Genomic DNA, 13,198 nt, shown 5'->3' on the forward strand with positions numbered 1-13,198 from the left:
ACTAACAGCTATTTTTTTCACTTTCTTTTTGTATTTTCCAAATGTTTATACTGTGTGCTATTCTTACCACCAGAAAAATAGCACCATTTTACATTCCATGTGTCTGTATCAATACATACCTGCAATGGTCCTGGTTGATTCTGGGGCTGTCTTCGTCTTGTCTGTTTAATAAGTTGACAGCAAATTTCATTCTGTAGCTCAGGATGTGTCAGACAGATTTGTAAAGCACTCTGGGCTAGGGATATATGGTAATCGATTGCAGGGGAGTCAACTGCTGCATTTATAAAAAGTTGACAGGTCTGAATTAAAAGAATGATATGCTCAAGGTGAGAAATAATTAGATTTATTCTGCATGAATTAGATTCTCTTTCTAAAATTATTTATTTATTTAGGTTGAAGTAGAATGCATTTTGACATATTATACACAAATGGAGCACAACTTCTCATTCCTCTGGCTATACATAGTGCAGTCACTCCAGTAGTGTAGTCATACACGTATATAGGGTAATAATGTCTGCCTCATTCTACCATCCTTCCCATCTGCACAACCCCACCCCTCCCTTTACTCCCCTCTACACAAACCAAAGTTCCTTCATTCTCCCCTATCCCTCTGCCCCACTATGGATTAGCATCTGCTTATCCGAGAAAACATTCAGCTTTCTGTTTTTTGGAATTGGCTTATTTCACTTAGTGTGATATTCTTTAGTTCCAACCATTTACCTGCACTGCCATAATCTCATTCTTCTTTAAGGCTGAGTTATATTTCATTGTGTATATATACCACATTTTCCTTATCCATTCATCTGCTTAAGGGCATCTAGGTTGATTCCAACCTAGTTGTTTAGCTATTGTGAATTGAGCTGCAATTGTTTAGCTACTGTGAATTGAGCTGCTATAAATATTATTGTGGCTGCATCACTGCATCACTGATTTTAAGTCCTTTAGTTAAAGACCTAGGAGTGGGATAGCTGGTCAAATGGTGGTTCCATTCCAAGTTTTCTGAGGAATCTCTATACCGCTTTCCAGGGGGATGTACTATTGAGAGCCACAGCTGAAGGGGCCCCAGCAAACTTCCAGCTGCCAGCAAACTTCCAGCTGCCAGCTGATTGGCTCCTCTGCAGTGATGCTCATTGGGCTGTTTTCCCGCCCTTTCAGACCAGGGAGCTGCTCATTGGGGGACTCTTTTGGCTCCGCCCACACGACCCAGCCAATCGGCTTCAAGAGCAGGAGGAGTGGCGGCGTTGAGAGGCTTGTGGGAAGCCAGTAGTGGCAGTTGGGCTCTGAGGGAATTCCTGAAGAGCTCCTGTGGTCTAGCATGTGTTCTAAAAATAAAGTCAGTTTCTGCTTGATAAGTGGCTCCTGAATTGTGCCCAGCCAGACTGCGGCAATGTACCAATTTGCAGCCCCACCAGCAATGTATGAGTGTGCCTTTCCCCCCACATCCTCACCAACACTTATTATTGCTTGTATTCTTGATAATTGCCATTCTGACTGGAATGAAATGAAATCTTAAGAGTAGTTTTGATTTGCATTTCTCGAATTGCTAGAGATGATGAACATTTTTTCATGTTTGTTGATCAATTGTATTTCTTCTTTTGAGAAGTGTCTGCTCAGTTCCTTGGCCCATTTGTTGATTGGGTTATTTGTTTCTTTAGTGTTAAGTTTTTTGAGCTCTTTATATATCCTAGAGATTAGTGCTCTATCTGAGGTGTGTGTGGTAAAGATTTTTTTCCATTCTGTATGCTCTCTCATCACATTATTGATTGCTTCCTTTGCTGAGAAGAAGCTTTTTAGTTTAAGTCCATACTATTTATTGATCCTTGATTTTACTTCTTTTTATTTTTTTTTTTTAATTTTTTATTGTGGGTTGTTCAAAACATTACAAATTTCTTGACATATCATATTCCACACTTTGATTCTAGTGGGTTATGAACTCCCACCTTCACCCCATACACAGATTGCAGATTCACATCAGTTACACATCCATTGATTTACAAATTGCCATACTAGTGTCTGTTGTGCTCCGCTGCCTTTCCCATCATCCACCCTCCCCCCTCCCCACCTCTCCCCTCCCCTCCCCTCCCCTCCTCTCTCTCTACCCCCTCCACTGTATAACCCTGAGGGTCTCCTTCCATTACCGTGCAATTTACCTTCTCTCTCCCTTTCCCTCCCACCTCTCATCCCTGTTAAATGTTAATCTTCTTCTCCTGTTCTTCGTCCCTACTCTGTTCTTAGTTACTTTCCTTATATCAAAGAAGACATTTGGCATTTGTTTTTTAGGGATTGGCTAGCTTCACTTAGCATAATCTGCTCTAATGCCATCCATTTCCCTGTAAATTCTATGATTTTGTCATTTTTTAATGCAGAGTAATACTCCATTGTGTATAAATGCCACATTTTTTTTATCCATTCGTCTATTGAAGGGCATCTAGGTTGGTTCCACAGTCTTGCTATTGTGAACTGTGCTGCTATGAACATCGATGTAGCAGTGTCCCTGTAGCATGCTCTTTTTAGGTCTTTAGGGAATAGACCAAGAAGGGGAATAGCTGGGTCAAATGGTGGCTCCATTCCCAGCTTTCCAAGAAATCTCCATACTGCTTTCCAAATTGGCTGCACCAATCTGCAGTCCCACCAGCAATGTACAAGTGTACCCTTTTCCCCACATCCTCGCCAGCACTTGTTGTTGTTTGACTTCCTAATTGCTGCCAATCTTACTGGAGTGAGATGGTATCTTAGGGTGGTTTTGATTTGCATTTCTCTGACAGCTAGAGATGTTGAGCATTTTTTCATGTACTTGTTGATTGACTGTATGTCCTCCTCTGTGAAGTGTCTGTTCAGGTCCTTGGCCCATTTGTTGATTGGGTTGTTTGTTCTCTTATTGTCTAATTTTTTGAGTTCTTTGTATACTCTGGATATTAGGGCTCTATCTGAAGTGTGAGGAGTAAAGATTTGTTCCCAGGATGTAGGCTCCCTATTTACCTCTCTTATTGTTTCTTTTGCTGAGAAAAAACTTCTTAGTTTGAGTAAGTCCCATTTGTTGATTCTAGTTATTAACTTTTGTGCTATGGGTGTCCTATTGAGGAATTTGGAGCCCGACCCCACCGACTGTAGATCGTAGCCAACTTTTTCTTCTATCAGACGGCGCGTCTCTGATTTGATATCAAGTTCCTTGATCCATTTTGAATTCACTTTTGTGCATGGCGAGAGAAAGGGATTCAGTTTCATTTTGTTGCATATGGATTTCCAGTTTTCCCAGCACCATTTGTTGAAGATGCTATCCTTCCTCCATTGCATGCTTTTAGCCCCTTTATCAAATATAAGATAGTTGTAGTTTTGTGGATTGGTTTCTGTGTCCTCTATTCTGTACCATTGGTCCACACGCCTGTTTTGGTACCAGTACCATGCTGTTTTTGTTACTATTGCTCTGTAGTATAGTTTGAAGTCTGATATCGCTATACCGCCTGATTCACACTTCTTGCTTAGCATTGTTTTTGCTATTCTGGGTCTTTTATTTTTCCATATGAATTTCATGATTGCTTTCTCTATTTCTACAAGAAATGCCATTGGGATTTTGATTGGCATTGCATTAAACCTATAGAGAACTTTTGGTAATATCGCCATTTTGATGATGTTAGTTCTGCCTATCCATGAACAGGGTATATTTTTCCATCTTCTAAGATCTTCTTCTATTTCTCTCTTTAGGGTTCTGTAGTTTTCATTGTATAAGTCTTTCACCTCTTTTGTTAGGTTGATTCCCAAGTATTTTATTTTTTTTGAAGATATTTTGAATGGAGTGGTTGTCCTCATTTCCATTTCAGAGGATTTGTCGCTGATATACAGGAATGCCTTTGATTTATGCGTGTTGATTTTAAATCCTGCCACTTTGCTGAATTCATTTATTAGCTCTAATAGTTTCTTTGTAGAGCCTTTTGGGTCTGCTAGATATAGAATCATATCATCTGCAAATAGTGATAATTTAATTTCTTCTTTTCCTATTTTTATGCCTTTAATTTCTTTCGTCTGTCTAATTGCTCTGGCCAGTGTTTCGAGAACTATGTTGAAGAGAAGTGGAGAGAGAGGGCATCCCTGTCTTGTTCCAGATTTTAGAGGGAATGCCTTCAGTTTTTCTCCATTCAGAATAATGCTAGCCTGAGGCTTAGCATAGATTGCTTTTACAATATTGAGGTATGTTCCTGTTATCCCTAGTTTTTCTAGAGTTTTGAACATAAAGGGATGCTGTACTTTGTCAAATGCTTTTTCCGCATCTATCGAGATGATCATATGGTTCTTATTTTTAAGTCTATTGATGTGGTGAATAACATTTATTGATTTCCGTATATTGAACCAGCCTTGCATCCCAGGGATGAATCCTACTTGATCATGGTGTACAATTTTTTTTATATGTTTTTGTATCCGATTCGCCAGAATTTTATTGAGGATTTTTGCATCTAGGTTCATTAGAGATATTGGTCTGTAGTTTTCTTTCTTTGAAGTGTCTTTGTCTGGTTTAGGTATCAGGGTGATGTTGGCCTCATAGAATGAATTTGGAAGTTCTCCCTCCTTTTCTATTTCCTGAAGTAGCTTGAAAAGTATTGGTATTAGTTCTTCTTTAAAGGTTTTGTAAAATTCTGCTGTATACCCATCGGGACCTGGGCTTTTCTTAGTTGGTAGTCTTTTGATGGTTTCTTCTATCTCCTCAATTGATATTGGTCTGTTTAGGTTTTCTATATCCTCCTGACTCAATCTGGGCAGATCATATGACTTAAGAAATTTATCTATGCCTTCACTATCTTCTAATTTATTGGAGTATAAGGATTCAAAATAGTTTTTGATTATCTTCTGTATTTCTGAAGTGTCTGTTGTGATATTGCCTTTTTCATCCCGTATGCTAGTAATTTGAGTTCTCTCTCTTCTTCTCTTCACTAGCATCGCTAAGGGTCTGTCGATTTTGTTTATTTTTTCAAAGAACCAACTTTTAGTTTTGTCAATTTTTTCAATTGTTTCTTTTGTTTCGATTTCATTAATTTCAGCTCTGATTTTAATTATTTCTTGCCTTCTACTTCTTTTGCTGTTGTTTTGCTCTTCTTTTTCAAGGATTTTGAGATGAAGTATGAGATCATTTATTTGTTGGTTTTTTCTTTTTTTAAGGAATGAACTCCAAGCAATGAATTTTCCTCTTAGAACTGCTTTCAATGTGTCCCATAGATTCCGATATGTTGTGTCTGTGTTTTCATTTATCTCTAAGAATTTTTTAATTTCCTCCTTGATGTCTTCTATAACCCATTGATCATTCAGTAACCTATTGTTCATTCTCCAAGTGATGTATGCTTTTTCCTTCCTTCTTTTATCGTTGATTTTCAGTTTCATTCCATTATGATCAGATAAGATGCATGGTAATATCTCTACTCCTTTATATTGTCTAAGAGTTGCCCTGTGACATAATATATGATCTATTTTTGAGAAGGATCCATGTGCTGCTGAGAAAAAAGTGTAACTGCTTGATGTTGGGTGGTATACTCTATATATGTCAATTAGGTCTAGGTTATTAATAGTGTTATTGAGTTCTATAGTTTCCTTATTCAACTTTTGTTTGGAAGATCTGTCCAGTGGCGAGAGAGGTGTGTTGAAGTCTCCCATGATTATGGTGTGGTGGTCTATTAGACTCTTGAACTTGAGAAGAGTTTGTTTGACGAACATAGCTGCACCATTGTTTGGGGCATAAATATTTATGATTGTTATGTCTTGTTGGTGTATGGTTCCCTTAAGCAGTATGTAGTGTCCCTCTTTATCTCTTTTGATTAACTTTGGCTTGAAATCTATTTTATTTGATATGAGTATGGACACGCCTGCTTGTTTCCGAAGTCCATATGAGTGATATGATTTTTCCCAACCTTTCACCTTCAGCCTATGTATGTCTTTTCCTATCAAATGCGTCTCCTGTAGGCAGCATATTGTTGGGTCTTGTTTTGTGATCCATTCTACTAGCCTGTGTCTCTTAATTGGTGAGTTTAAGCCATTAACATTTAGGGTTATTATTGAGATATGGGTTGTTCTTCCAGCCATATTTGTTTATTTCTGTTACTAAACATTGTTTGTTTTCCTCTTTGATTGTTCCCCCCCCCCCTTTACTGTCCTACCTCCCACTGTTGGTTTTCATTGTTATTTTCCATTTCCTCTTCCTGTAATACTTTGGCTAGGATGATTTGAAGAGATGGTTTTCTAGCTGCGAATTCTTTAAACTTTTGTTTATCGTGGAAGGTTTTAATTTCATTCTCCATCCTGAAGCTTAATTTCGCTGGATACACAATTCTTGGTTGGAACCCATTATCTTTCAGTGTTTGAAATATGTTATTCCAGGATCTTCTAGCTTTCAGAGTCTGTGTTGAAAGATCAGCTGTTATCCTGATTGGCTTGCCCCTAAATGTAATCTGCTTCCTTTCTCTTGTAGCTTTTAAAATTCTCTCCTTATTCTGTATGTTGGGCATCTTCATTATAATGTGTCTAGGTGTGGATCTCTTATGATTTTGCACATTCGGCGTCCTGTAGGCTTCTAGGATTTGGGATTCTGTCTCATTCTTCAAGTCTGGGAAGTTTTCTTGTATTATTTCATTGAATAGACTGCTCATTCCTTTGGTTTGGAGCTCTGTACCTTCCTGTATCCCAATGACTCTTAAGTTTGGTCTCTTAATGTTATCCCATATTTCTTGGATGTTCTGCTCATGGTTTCTTAACAGTCTTGCTGAGCTGTCTATGTTCTTTTCCAGTTGAAATACTTTGTCTTCATTGTCTGATGTTCTATCTTCTAAGTGTTCTACTCTGTTGGTAGTATTCTCCATTGAGTTTTTAAGTTGGTTTATTGCTTCCTGCATTTCTAGGATTTCTGATTGCTTGTTTTTTATAACCTCTATCTCCCTGTATAGTTGATCCTTTGCTTCCTGGATTTGTTTGCGTAATTCGTTGTCGAAGTGATCTTTCATTGTCTGATTTTGCTGTTTAATGTCTTCCTTGATACTCCAGATCATCTGAAGCATGTATATCCTGAATTCTTTATCTGACATTCCATCTGCTGCAGCTGTTACCTCTTCTAAAGTTGCGTTGACCTGCATTGCTTGTGGTCCTTTCTTTCCTTGTCTTTTCATACTGCTTGCGTATCTTTTCTGCAGGTGCGGGCGGCGGCTCTGCTCTCTCCTTATTCCAATTGGGGTGTCGTGGCTACCACGCCGGCAGGTCACTGGGCCTGTTCTGGGAGCTGGTGGCGGCTCTGTTCTGCCCCTACTCCAATTGGGGTGACGTGTCTGTCGTACCAGCAGGCCACTGGGCCTGTCCTGCTGGTCGGTCGCAGATCTGCCCACCTTTCGGGCACGAGTGGAGGCTCTGCTTTGCCCCTACTCCAATTGGGGTGTCGTGACTACCCCGCCTGCAGGATGCTGGGTCTGTTCCTGGCAAGGGAGGTGACTCTGCTCTGTCACTACTCCAATTAGGGTGGTGTTTGTACCCCGCCGGCAGGCTCCTGGGCCTGATCCGCCGGTCTGTTGTAGGTCTGCCTACCTTGAAGGCGCGGGCGGCGGATCTGCCCTGCCCCTCCTACCACGCCTGCGGACCCCTGGGCCTGATCTGCAGGTTGATCACTGGTCTGCTCACCCTGCGGGCACGGGTGGCGGTTCCGCTCCACCCCCACTCCAATTGGGGTCACGTGACCACCACACCGGCAGGGCCTGATCCGGGCGTGGGATAAGGATCTGCTCTGCCCCTACTCGAGTTGGGGTGACGTGTGTACCACACTGGCAGGCCACTGGGCCTGACCCGCCAGGCTGTCACAGGTCTGTTTACCTTGCAAGCGCGAAGGGCGGCTCTGCCCTGCCCCTCCTACCACGCCCATGTACTACTGGGTCGTGGGTCTGCCCACCTGGCGGGTGTGGGTGGCGGCTCCGCTCCGCCCCCTCTCCAATTGGGGTCACGCGGTCACCACGCTGGCGAGCCGCTGGGCCTGCTCCGGGGGCTGGCGGCGGCCCGGCTCCTTCCCTCTGGCTCGAGGACAAATTGAGGAGACTCGGGTGACTGAGCCTCACCCCCCTTACCAGGAGACCAACTGCTTATGTCACCGCTGGTATTGATGAAGATCTCTCCTCCACCGCTTTCTGCTGACATCAGATCTCTGCCATGTTGGTATCCTATGCGAATGGCAGCATTTCGTTCCCCTTGCCAGGCAACCCAAGCAATGGGTGAGTCCTGACCTGCCCTCAGCAGGACCCGGACCGAGACACAGTTTCCGCGGGCTCCCAGCCCCGGTCCAGGGAAGTTCCGGGAGCCGGAACTCGGCCGCTCCGTGCTCGGTGTAAGCTCCTATAAGTGTAGGCTCCAAGAAGCAGCCCCCGCGGGCTCAGTTCCGGGAGCCGGAATTCGGCCGCTTAGTGCTTGGTGTATGCTCTGATAGTAGCAGGGTCCAAGAAGCAGCCTCCGCGGGCTCCGCAGCCCTGAGCCAGGGCGGTTCCGGGACGGTTCCGGGAGCCGGAACTCGGCTGCTCTGTGCTCGGTGTAAGCTCCTATAAGTGTAAGCTCCAAGAAGCAGTCCCCGCGGGCTCAGTTCCGGGAGCTGGAATTCGGCTTCTTGGTGTTTCGTGTTTGCTCTGATATTAGCAGGGTCCAAGAAGCAGCCTCCGCAGGCTCCGCAGCCCGGAGCCAGGGCGGTTCCGGGACGGTTCCGGGAGCCGGGACTCGGCCGCCCCGCGCTCCGTGTTCACTCCGATAAGATCAGATTTTAAGAAGCCCCCAGGCGCTGAACCCTAGCAATCTGTCTGCAAGCCGCAGGCGAATTGCAGCCTGAAATTACCTGTTCTATGGCTGAATGAGCTGCGGTCAGTCAAAAACAGGTGTGGTGACGTCAGTTTACCAACATGGTGGCTGCTGGCCTCCTCTGTGGTCTGACCGGTGTGGAGAACCGAGATGGACCGCTTCCTTCCCCGTCTCGAACCCAGAATTCAGCCCTGAGTGCGGTGCTTGCGCGTCTGGCAGAAACTGCAGCGCTGTAACCCTGCGTCTCTATCCCAGCGCGCCTTGCAGACTTTGATTTTACTTCTTGTGCTTTAGGAGTCTTGTTCAGGAAGTCATGTCATAAGCCAACATAATGAAGATTTGGGCTTACTTTTTCTTCTATGAGGCGTAGGGTCTCTGTTCTTAGACAAGTCTTTGATACACTTTAAGTTGATTTTTGTGCAGAGTGAAAGATACAGGTTTAATTTCATTTTGCTATATATGACTTCCACTTTTCCCAGCATCATTTGTTGGAGAGGCTAACTTTTCTCCAATGTATGTTTTTGGCACCTTTGTCTAGTATGAGATAACCATTATTTATGTGAGTTTGTCTCTGTGTCTTCTATTTTGTACCATTGGTCTACATGTCTATTTTGGTACCAATACCATGCCATTTTTGTTACTATTGCTCTGCTGTATAGTTTAAGAACTAGTACTGTGATGCCTTCTGCTTCATTCTTCGTGCTGAGGATTGGTTTGGCTAGATTCTCCTTTTAGAAATAATTTTTGTTTAAAATGATGGGAAAATATATATATTATGGCAACATTAATCAAAAGAAATCTGGAATCCCTTCTTGGCCTTTTGGCTAAGATCAAGTGAAGTAATCTGGATTGGCTACAAGAACAGCGGACAAGGTAGATTTTAGAGCAAGGAATTCTGCCATTTTACAATGATAAAAAGGACCAGTTTATCTGGAGGACGGAACAACTTTAAACATTTATGTAAATAATAACAGAGCTTCAAAATACGTGTTCCTCTCATTCAGTATATTATTCACTTTAAATATTGCATTTTTATCTCTAAAAGTTTGAGTCTTTTAAATATCTTCCATCAACCTCCTTAAAATATTCATGCCACCTTCTGTCTTTTTGAACTTATGAAATAGTCTCCAGGATGGCTCCCAGTGATATCCACTTTCTGCTACTCAAACTCTTAGACAATGCCCTCCCTTATTTTATCAGGGTTGGTCTGTGTGGGCAGATGAAAGTAGGGTGTCATCTTTGAGCTTAGGTTTATAAAAATGGTGTGGCTTCCATCTTGGTTTCTCTTTCCTTCTTAGGGGAAGAGAGCTGCCATGTGCCTAAAAATCACAGGGAGAGGGCTACACAGTGAGAAAAACAGCCTTCCCACCAAGAGCCCCAGTCAAGTCTTCAGATGACCGCTGCCCCAGCTGACAGATTGACAGTTACTTCATGAGACCCTGAGCCAGAACCACCCAGCTAAATGCTTCCAGATTCCTGATCCTCTCAAACTATGTGAAATACAAATTATTTGTTGTTTTAAACCATTAAGTGTTGAGGAAATGTTTAATGTAGTTAAAAAAAAATAAGTAAAACACAGAAATGTCCTTGTCATCTGTATCATTTCTAAAGATACTTCTGTGATTGCTTTTTTCCATCAGTATGTCATATTTAATCCAATTCTCTGTATGCCTGGTGATTTTTGATTGGATGCAGACATTGTGAATTTTATGTCATTGGGTCCTAGATTTTTTTGGTATCCTTCAAATGTTTTTGAATTTGTTTTGAGTTTGTTTTAAAATACTTGGATGCAGTTTGATTCTTTCAAGTCTTCTTTTTAAATTTTCTTAGGGTGCACAGGAACAACCTTTAACCTAGGACTGCTCTGGGCCCAATAACCTTCTGAGAACTCTACTTGAAGCCCAATGTGTTGGGAGGCCTGTCCCTTCTGGATGATGGGAAAACAAACTATTTCCAGTTCTGAGAGAGCTCCAGAAGTTTTTCTGCCTATTGCTTTCTGATGGTTCTTGCCCGAGCCTTGGGTAGTTTCCTCATACTTGTATGCTTACCAATTCTCAGAAGAAAATTCGAGAGGGACACTCTGTAGATCTCTGAAGACCTCCCCTCCCTGCTCTAACCATCCTGACCACCTCAAATTCTGAATTCTGTAATTCTGTCTCTGCAACTCAGGAAGGCTGCTAAGCTCTATTTGGGTGCTCCTTGCTGCACTGCAGTTTTGAAACTCTCGCTAGACAGCTGGCAATCATAGGACTTCACTGCATTTAACACAAATGTTCTCAGGAACACCGTGAGAACCATTGTGCATGTTGTTCAACGTGTAAGAACCATCAGTAAGATAAATCCAGCACTGTTGCTCCATCATAGCGAAAGTAGAAGTTCTTCCTTTTTATCCTCTAACTGGTTATTATTTGTACTTATAAAAGGTTTTGGTTCATGCTTATTAATTTTGTACCTCACTATCTTATGGAATTCTCTTTTTGTTTATAGTAGTTTTTAGCCTGTTCTTTTTGAGTTTTCCAGGTATACAATTATATCATCTATAAATATTTTCATTCCTGGCTTATCTTCTCTAATTTACTTTTATTGCATAATTATATAGGCTAGTTCCCTAACAAAATGTTAATAATAAGAAGAATGATAAATGCTACATAATTTATACTTTAATTAAAAGTTTAAAAATAATAATGGGAAATAAATTTGTCTTATTCCTCATTTTAATGGAAATTTTCTAACATCTCTTCACAAAGTATAATGATTGCTTTCAGCTAAGACAGAAATATTTCATCATGTTAATAATAATAATCTATTGCTGTTTTATGAATGTTGAATTTTTCAAACGAGTTTCTAGCATCTACAGAGATGATTACCTAATTATAATGGTAATAGATATTCTAATATTTAGCCATGATGGATTTTTTGGGGGGATACTGGGGATTGAACCCCAGGGGTGTTTAACCACTGAGCTACCTCTCCGGTCTTTTTTATTGAAGTATGCATTTATTTTTTGTTTTGAGACAGGGTTTCACTAAGTTGCTTAGGGCCTCACTAAGTTGCTGAAGCTGGTCTTGAATTTGCGATCCTCCTGAGTCTCCACCTCCTGAGTCACTAGGATTATAGGCTTATGCCACCACGACCAGCCATGTTGGATTGTGATTGCTATTAGTTGATTGTTTTTGCATGAAATGTTCTCTATTTAGTACAATCCTTGCTGGAGCCTGGTATCAAAGTAACACTTCACAAAAAGTATATGCTGGTATGATGATCGGAGATTGGTTCAAAGCAATTTAAGGTCAGGGAGCACTGCAGATGGGAAAATGGCCACATGCTGATGACTGTGGATCTGAGTGATGGGTACCTTAGGCCTCATAATATACTCTCTACTGTAGGTTAGAAAATTTCCAAATTAAAAAACGAAAGGAAGCCAGGTACAGTGGCTTCCCAGTAGCATGTGAAGCTGAGGTAAAAGAATTGCAAATTCAAAGCCAATCTCACCAATTTAGCAAGGCCCTAAGCAACTTAGTAAGACCCTGTCTCAAAATGAAAAAAATAAAAAAGAGCTGGGGAATGTGGCTCAGTGGAAAAGTGCCCCTGGGTTCGATCCCTGGTACCCCCCCACCACCCCCCCCCCAAAAAAAAAAAAAAAGGAAAACATTGATTTGGGAAAATTTTCTTCCTTTTCTGTATTTGGGATAATTCAACTAGTATTAAAATTATCACAAATAAAATGTGGTAATCTGTTGAATAATTTCGATCCTTTACATTTCTTTATAAAATTGATCACTTATGCAGATTTTCAAATATATTTGTATGGTATTTCTTAGTTTTGGTATTTGCATGTTCTACAGGTAGATTTTTAAAAAAAATATTCTATTATGGAAGTTTAAAAAAATGAAAGAAGAGAAGAAGAATATGAGCTAGGAGCCAAAATCCTTAATGCCATTTGAGGAGTTACCAGAAGGTGATTGATTACAAGAGATGGGATAGAGTGACATAGTTAAGTGGCAAGTTTCAAGTGGTGAGGAATTTCTAATAGAGATGGAGAATAAGAATTTGAAAGTAGCATGAAGAGGAGGAACTGCCCTCTCTCCCAATGCTGAGGCTGCTCTCGTGCAGTCTTTCTATTTGAGAAGTCCAGGGGAAATGATTCAACTGATATGAAGTGTTTGACATTAAACCATACACAGTTTATTTCAGTAAATCCCAAATACTCACCTCTGAAATCATTTAAATGCACCTAATTTTATTTCAAATAGATTTTTTTCTAAATGTTTTAAAATTTTTTTTAGTTATAGATGGACACAATACCTTCATTTTGTTATTGTTATTTGTTTTATTATTTTTAAAATTTATTTTCTAATTTATTTTATTTATTTATTTTTTTCAGAGTGGAAAGTGAAGCTTTATT

General features: G+C 41.0%; 1 protein-coding gene across 4 annotated transcripts in view; it reads right to left on the reverse strand.

The window, feature by feature from the left end:
* The window catches only part of Plekhh2 (pleckstrin homology, MyTH4 and FERM domain containing H2), a 117,233-nt gene that overhangs the window by 27,638 nt on the left and 76,397 nt on the right, over positions 1–13,198 (reverse strand). For all 4 annotated transcript variants that reach the window (XM_058573532.1, XM_046425118.2, XM_046425111.2 and 1 more), the window contains one exon: positions 120–299. In XM_058573532.1, coding sequence (XP_058429515.1) covers positions 120–299 — 180 coding nt within the window. The remainder of the gene's footprint in view (positions 1–119; positions 300–13,198) is intronic.

Source organism: Marmota monax, unplaced genomic scaffold (assembly GCF_021218885.2).
Source record: "Marmota monax isolate L192 unplaced genomic scaffold, Marmota_monax_Labrador192_F-V1.1 WCK01_AAM20220418_F8-fsc00015, whole genome shotgun sequence".
Taxonomy (NCBI): Eukaryota; Metazoa; Chordata; class Mammalia; order Rodentia; family Sciuridae; genus Marmota; species Marmota monax.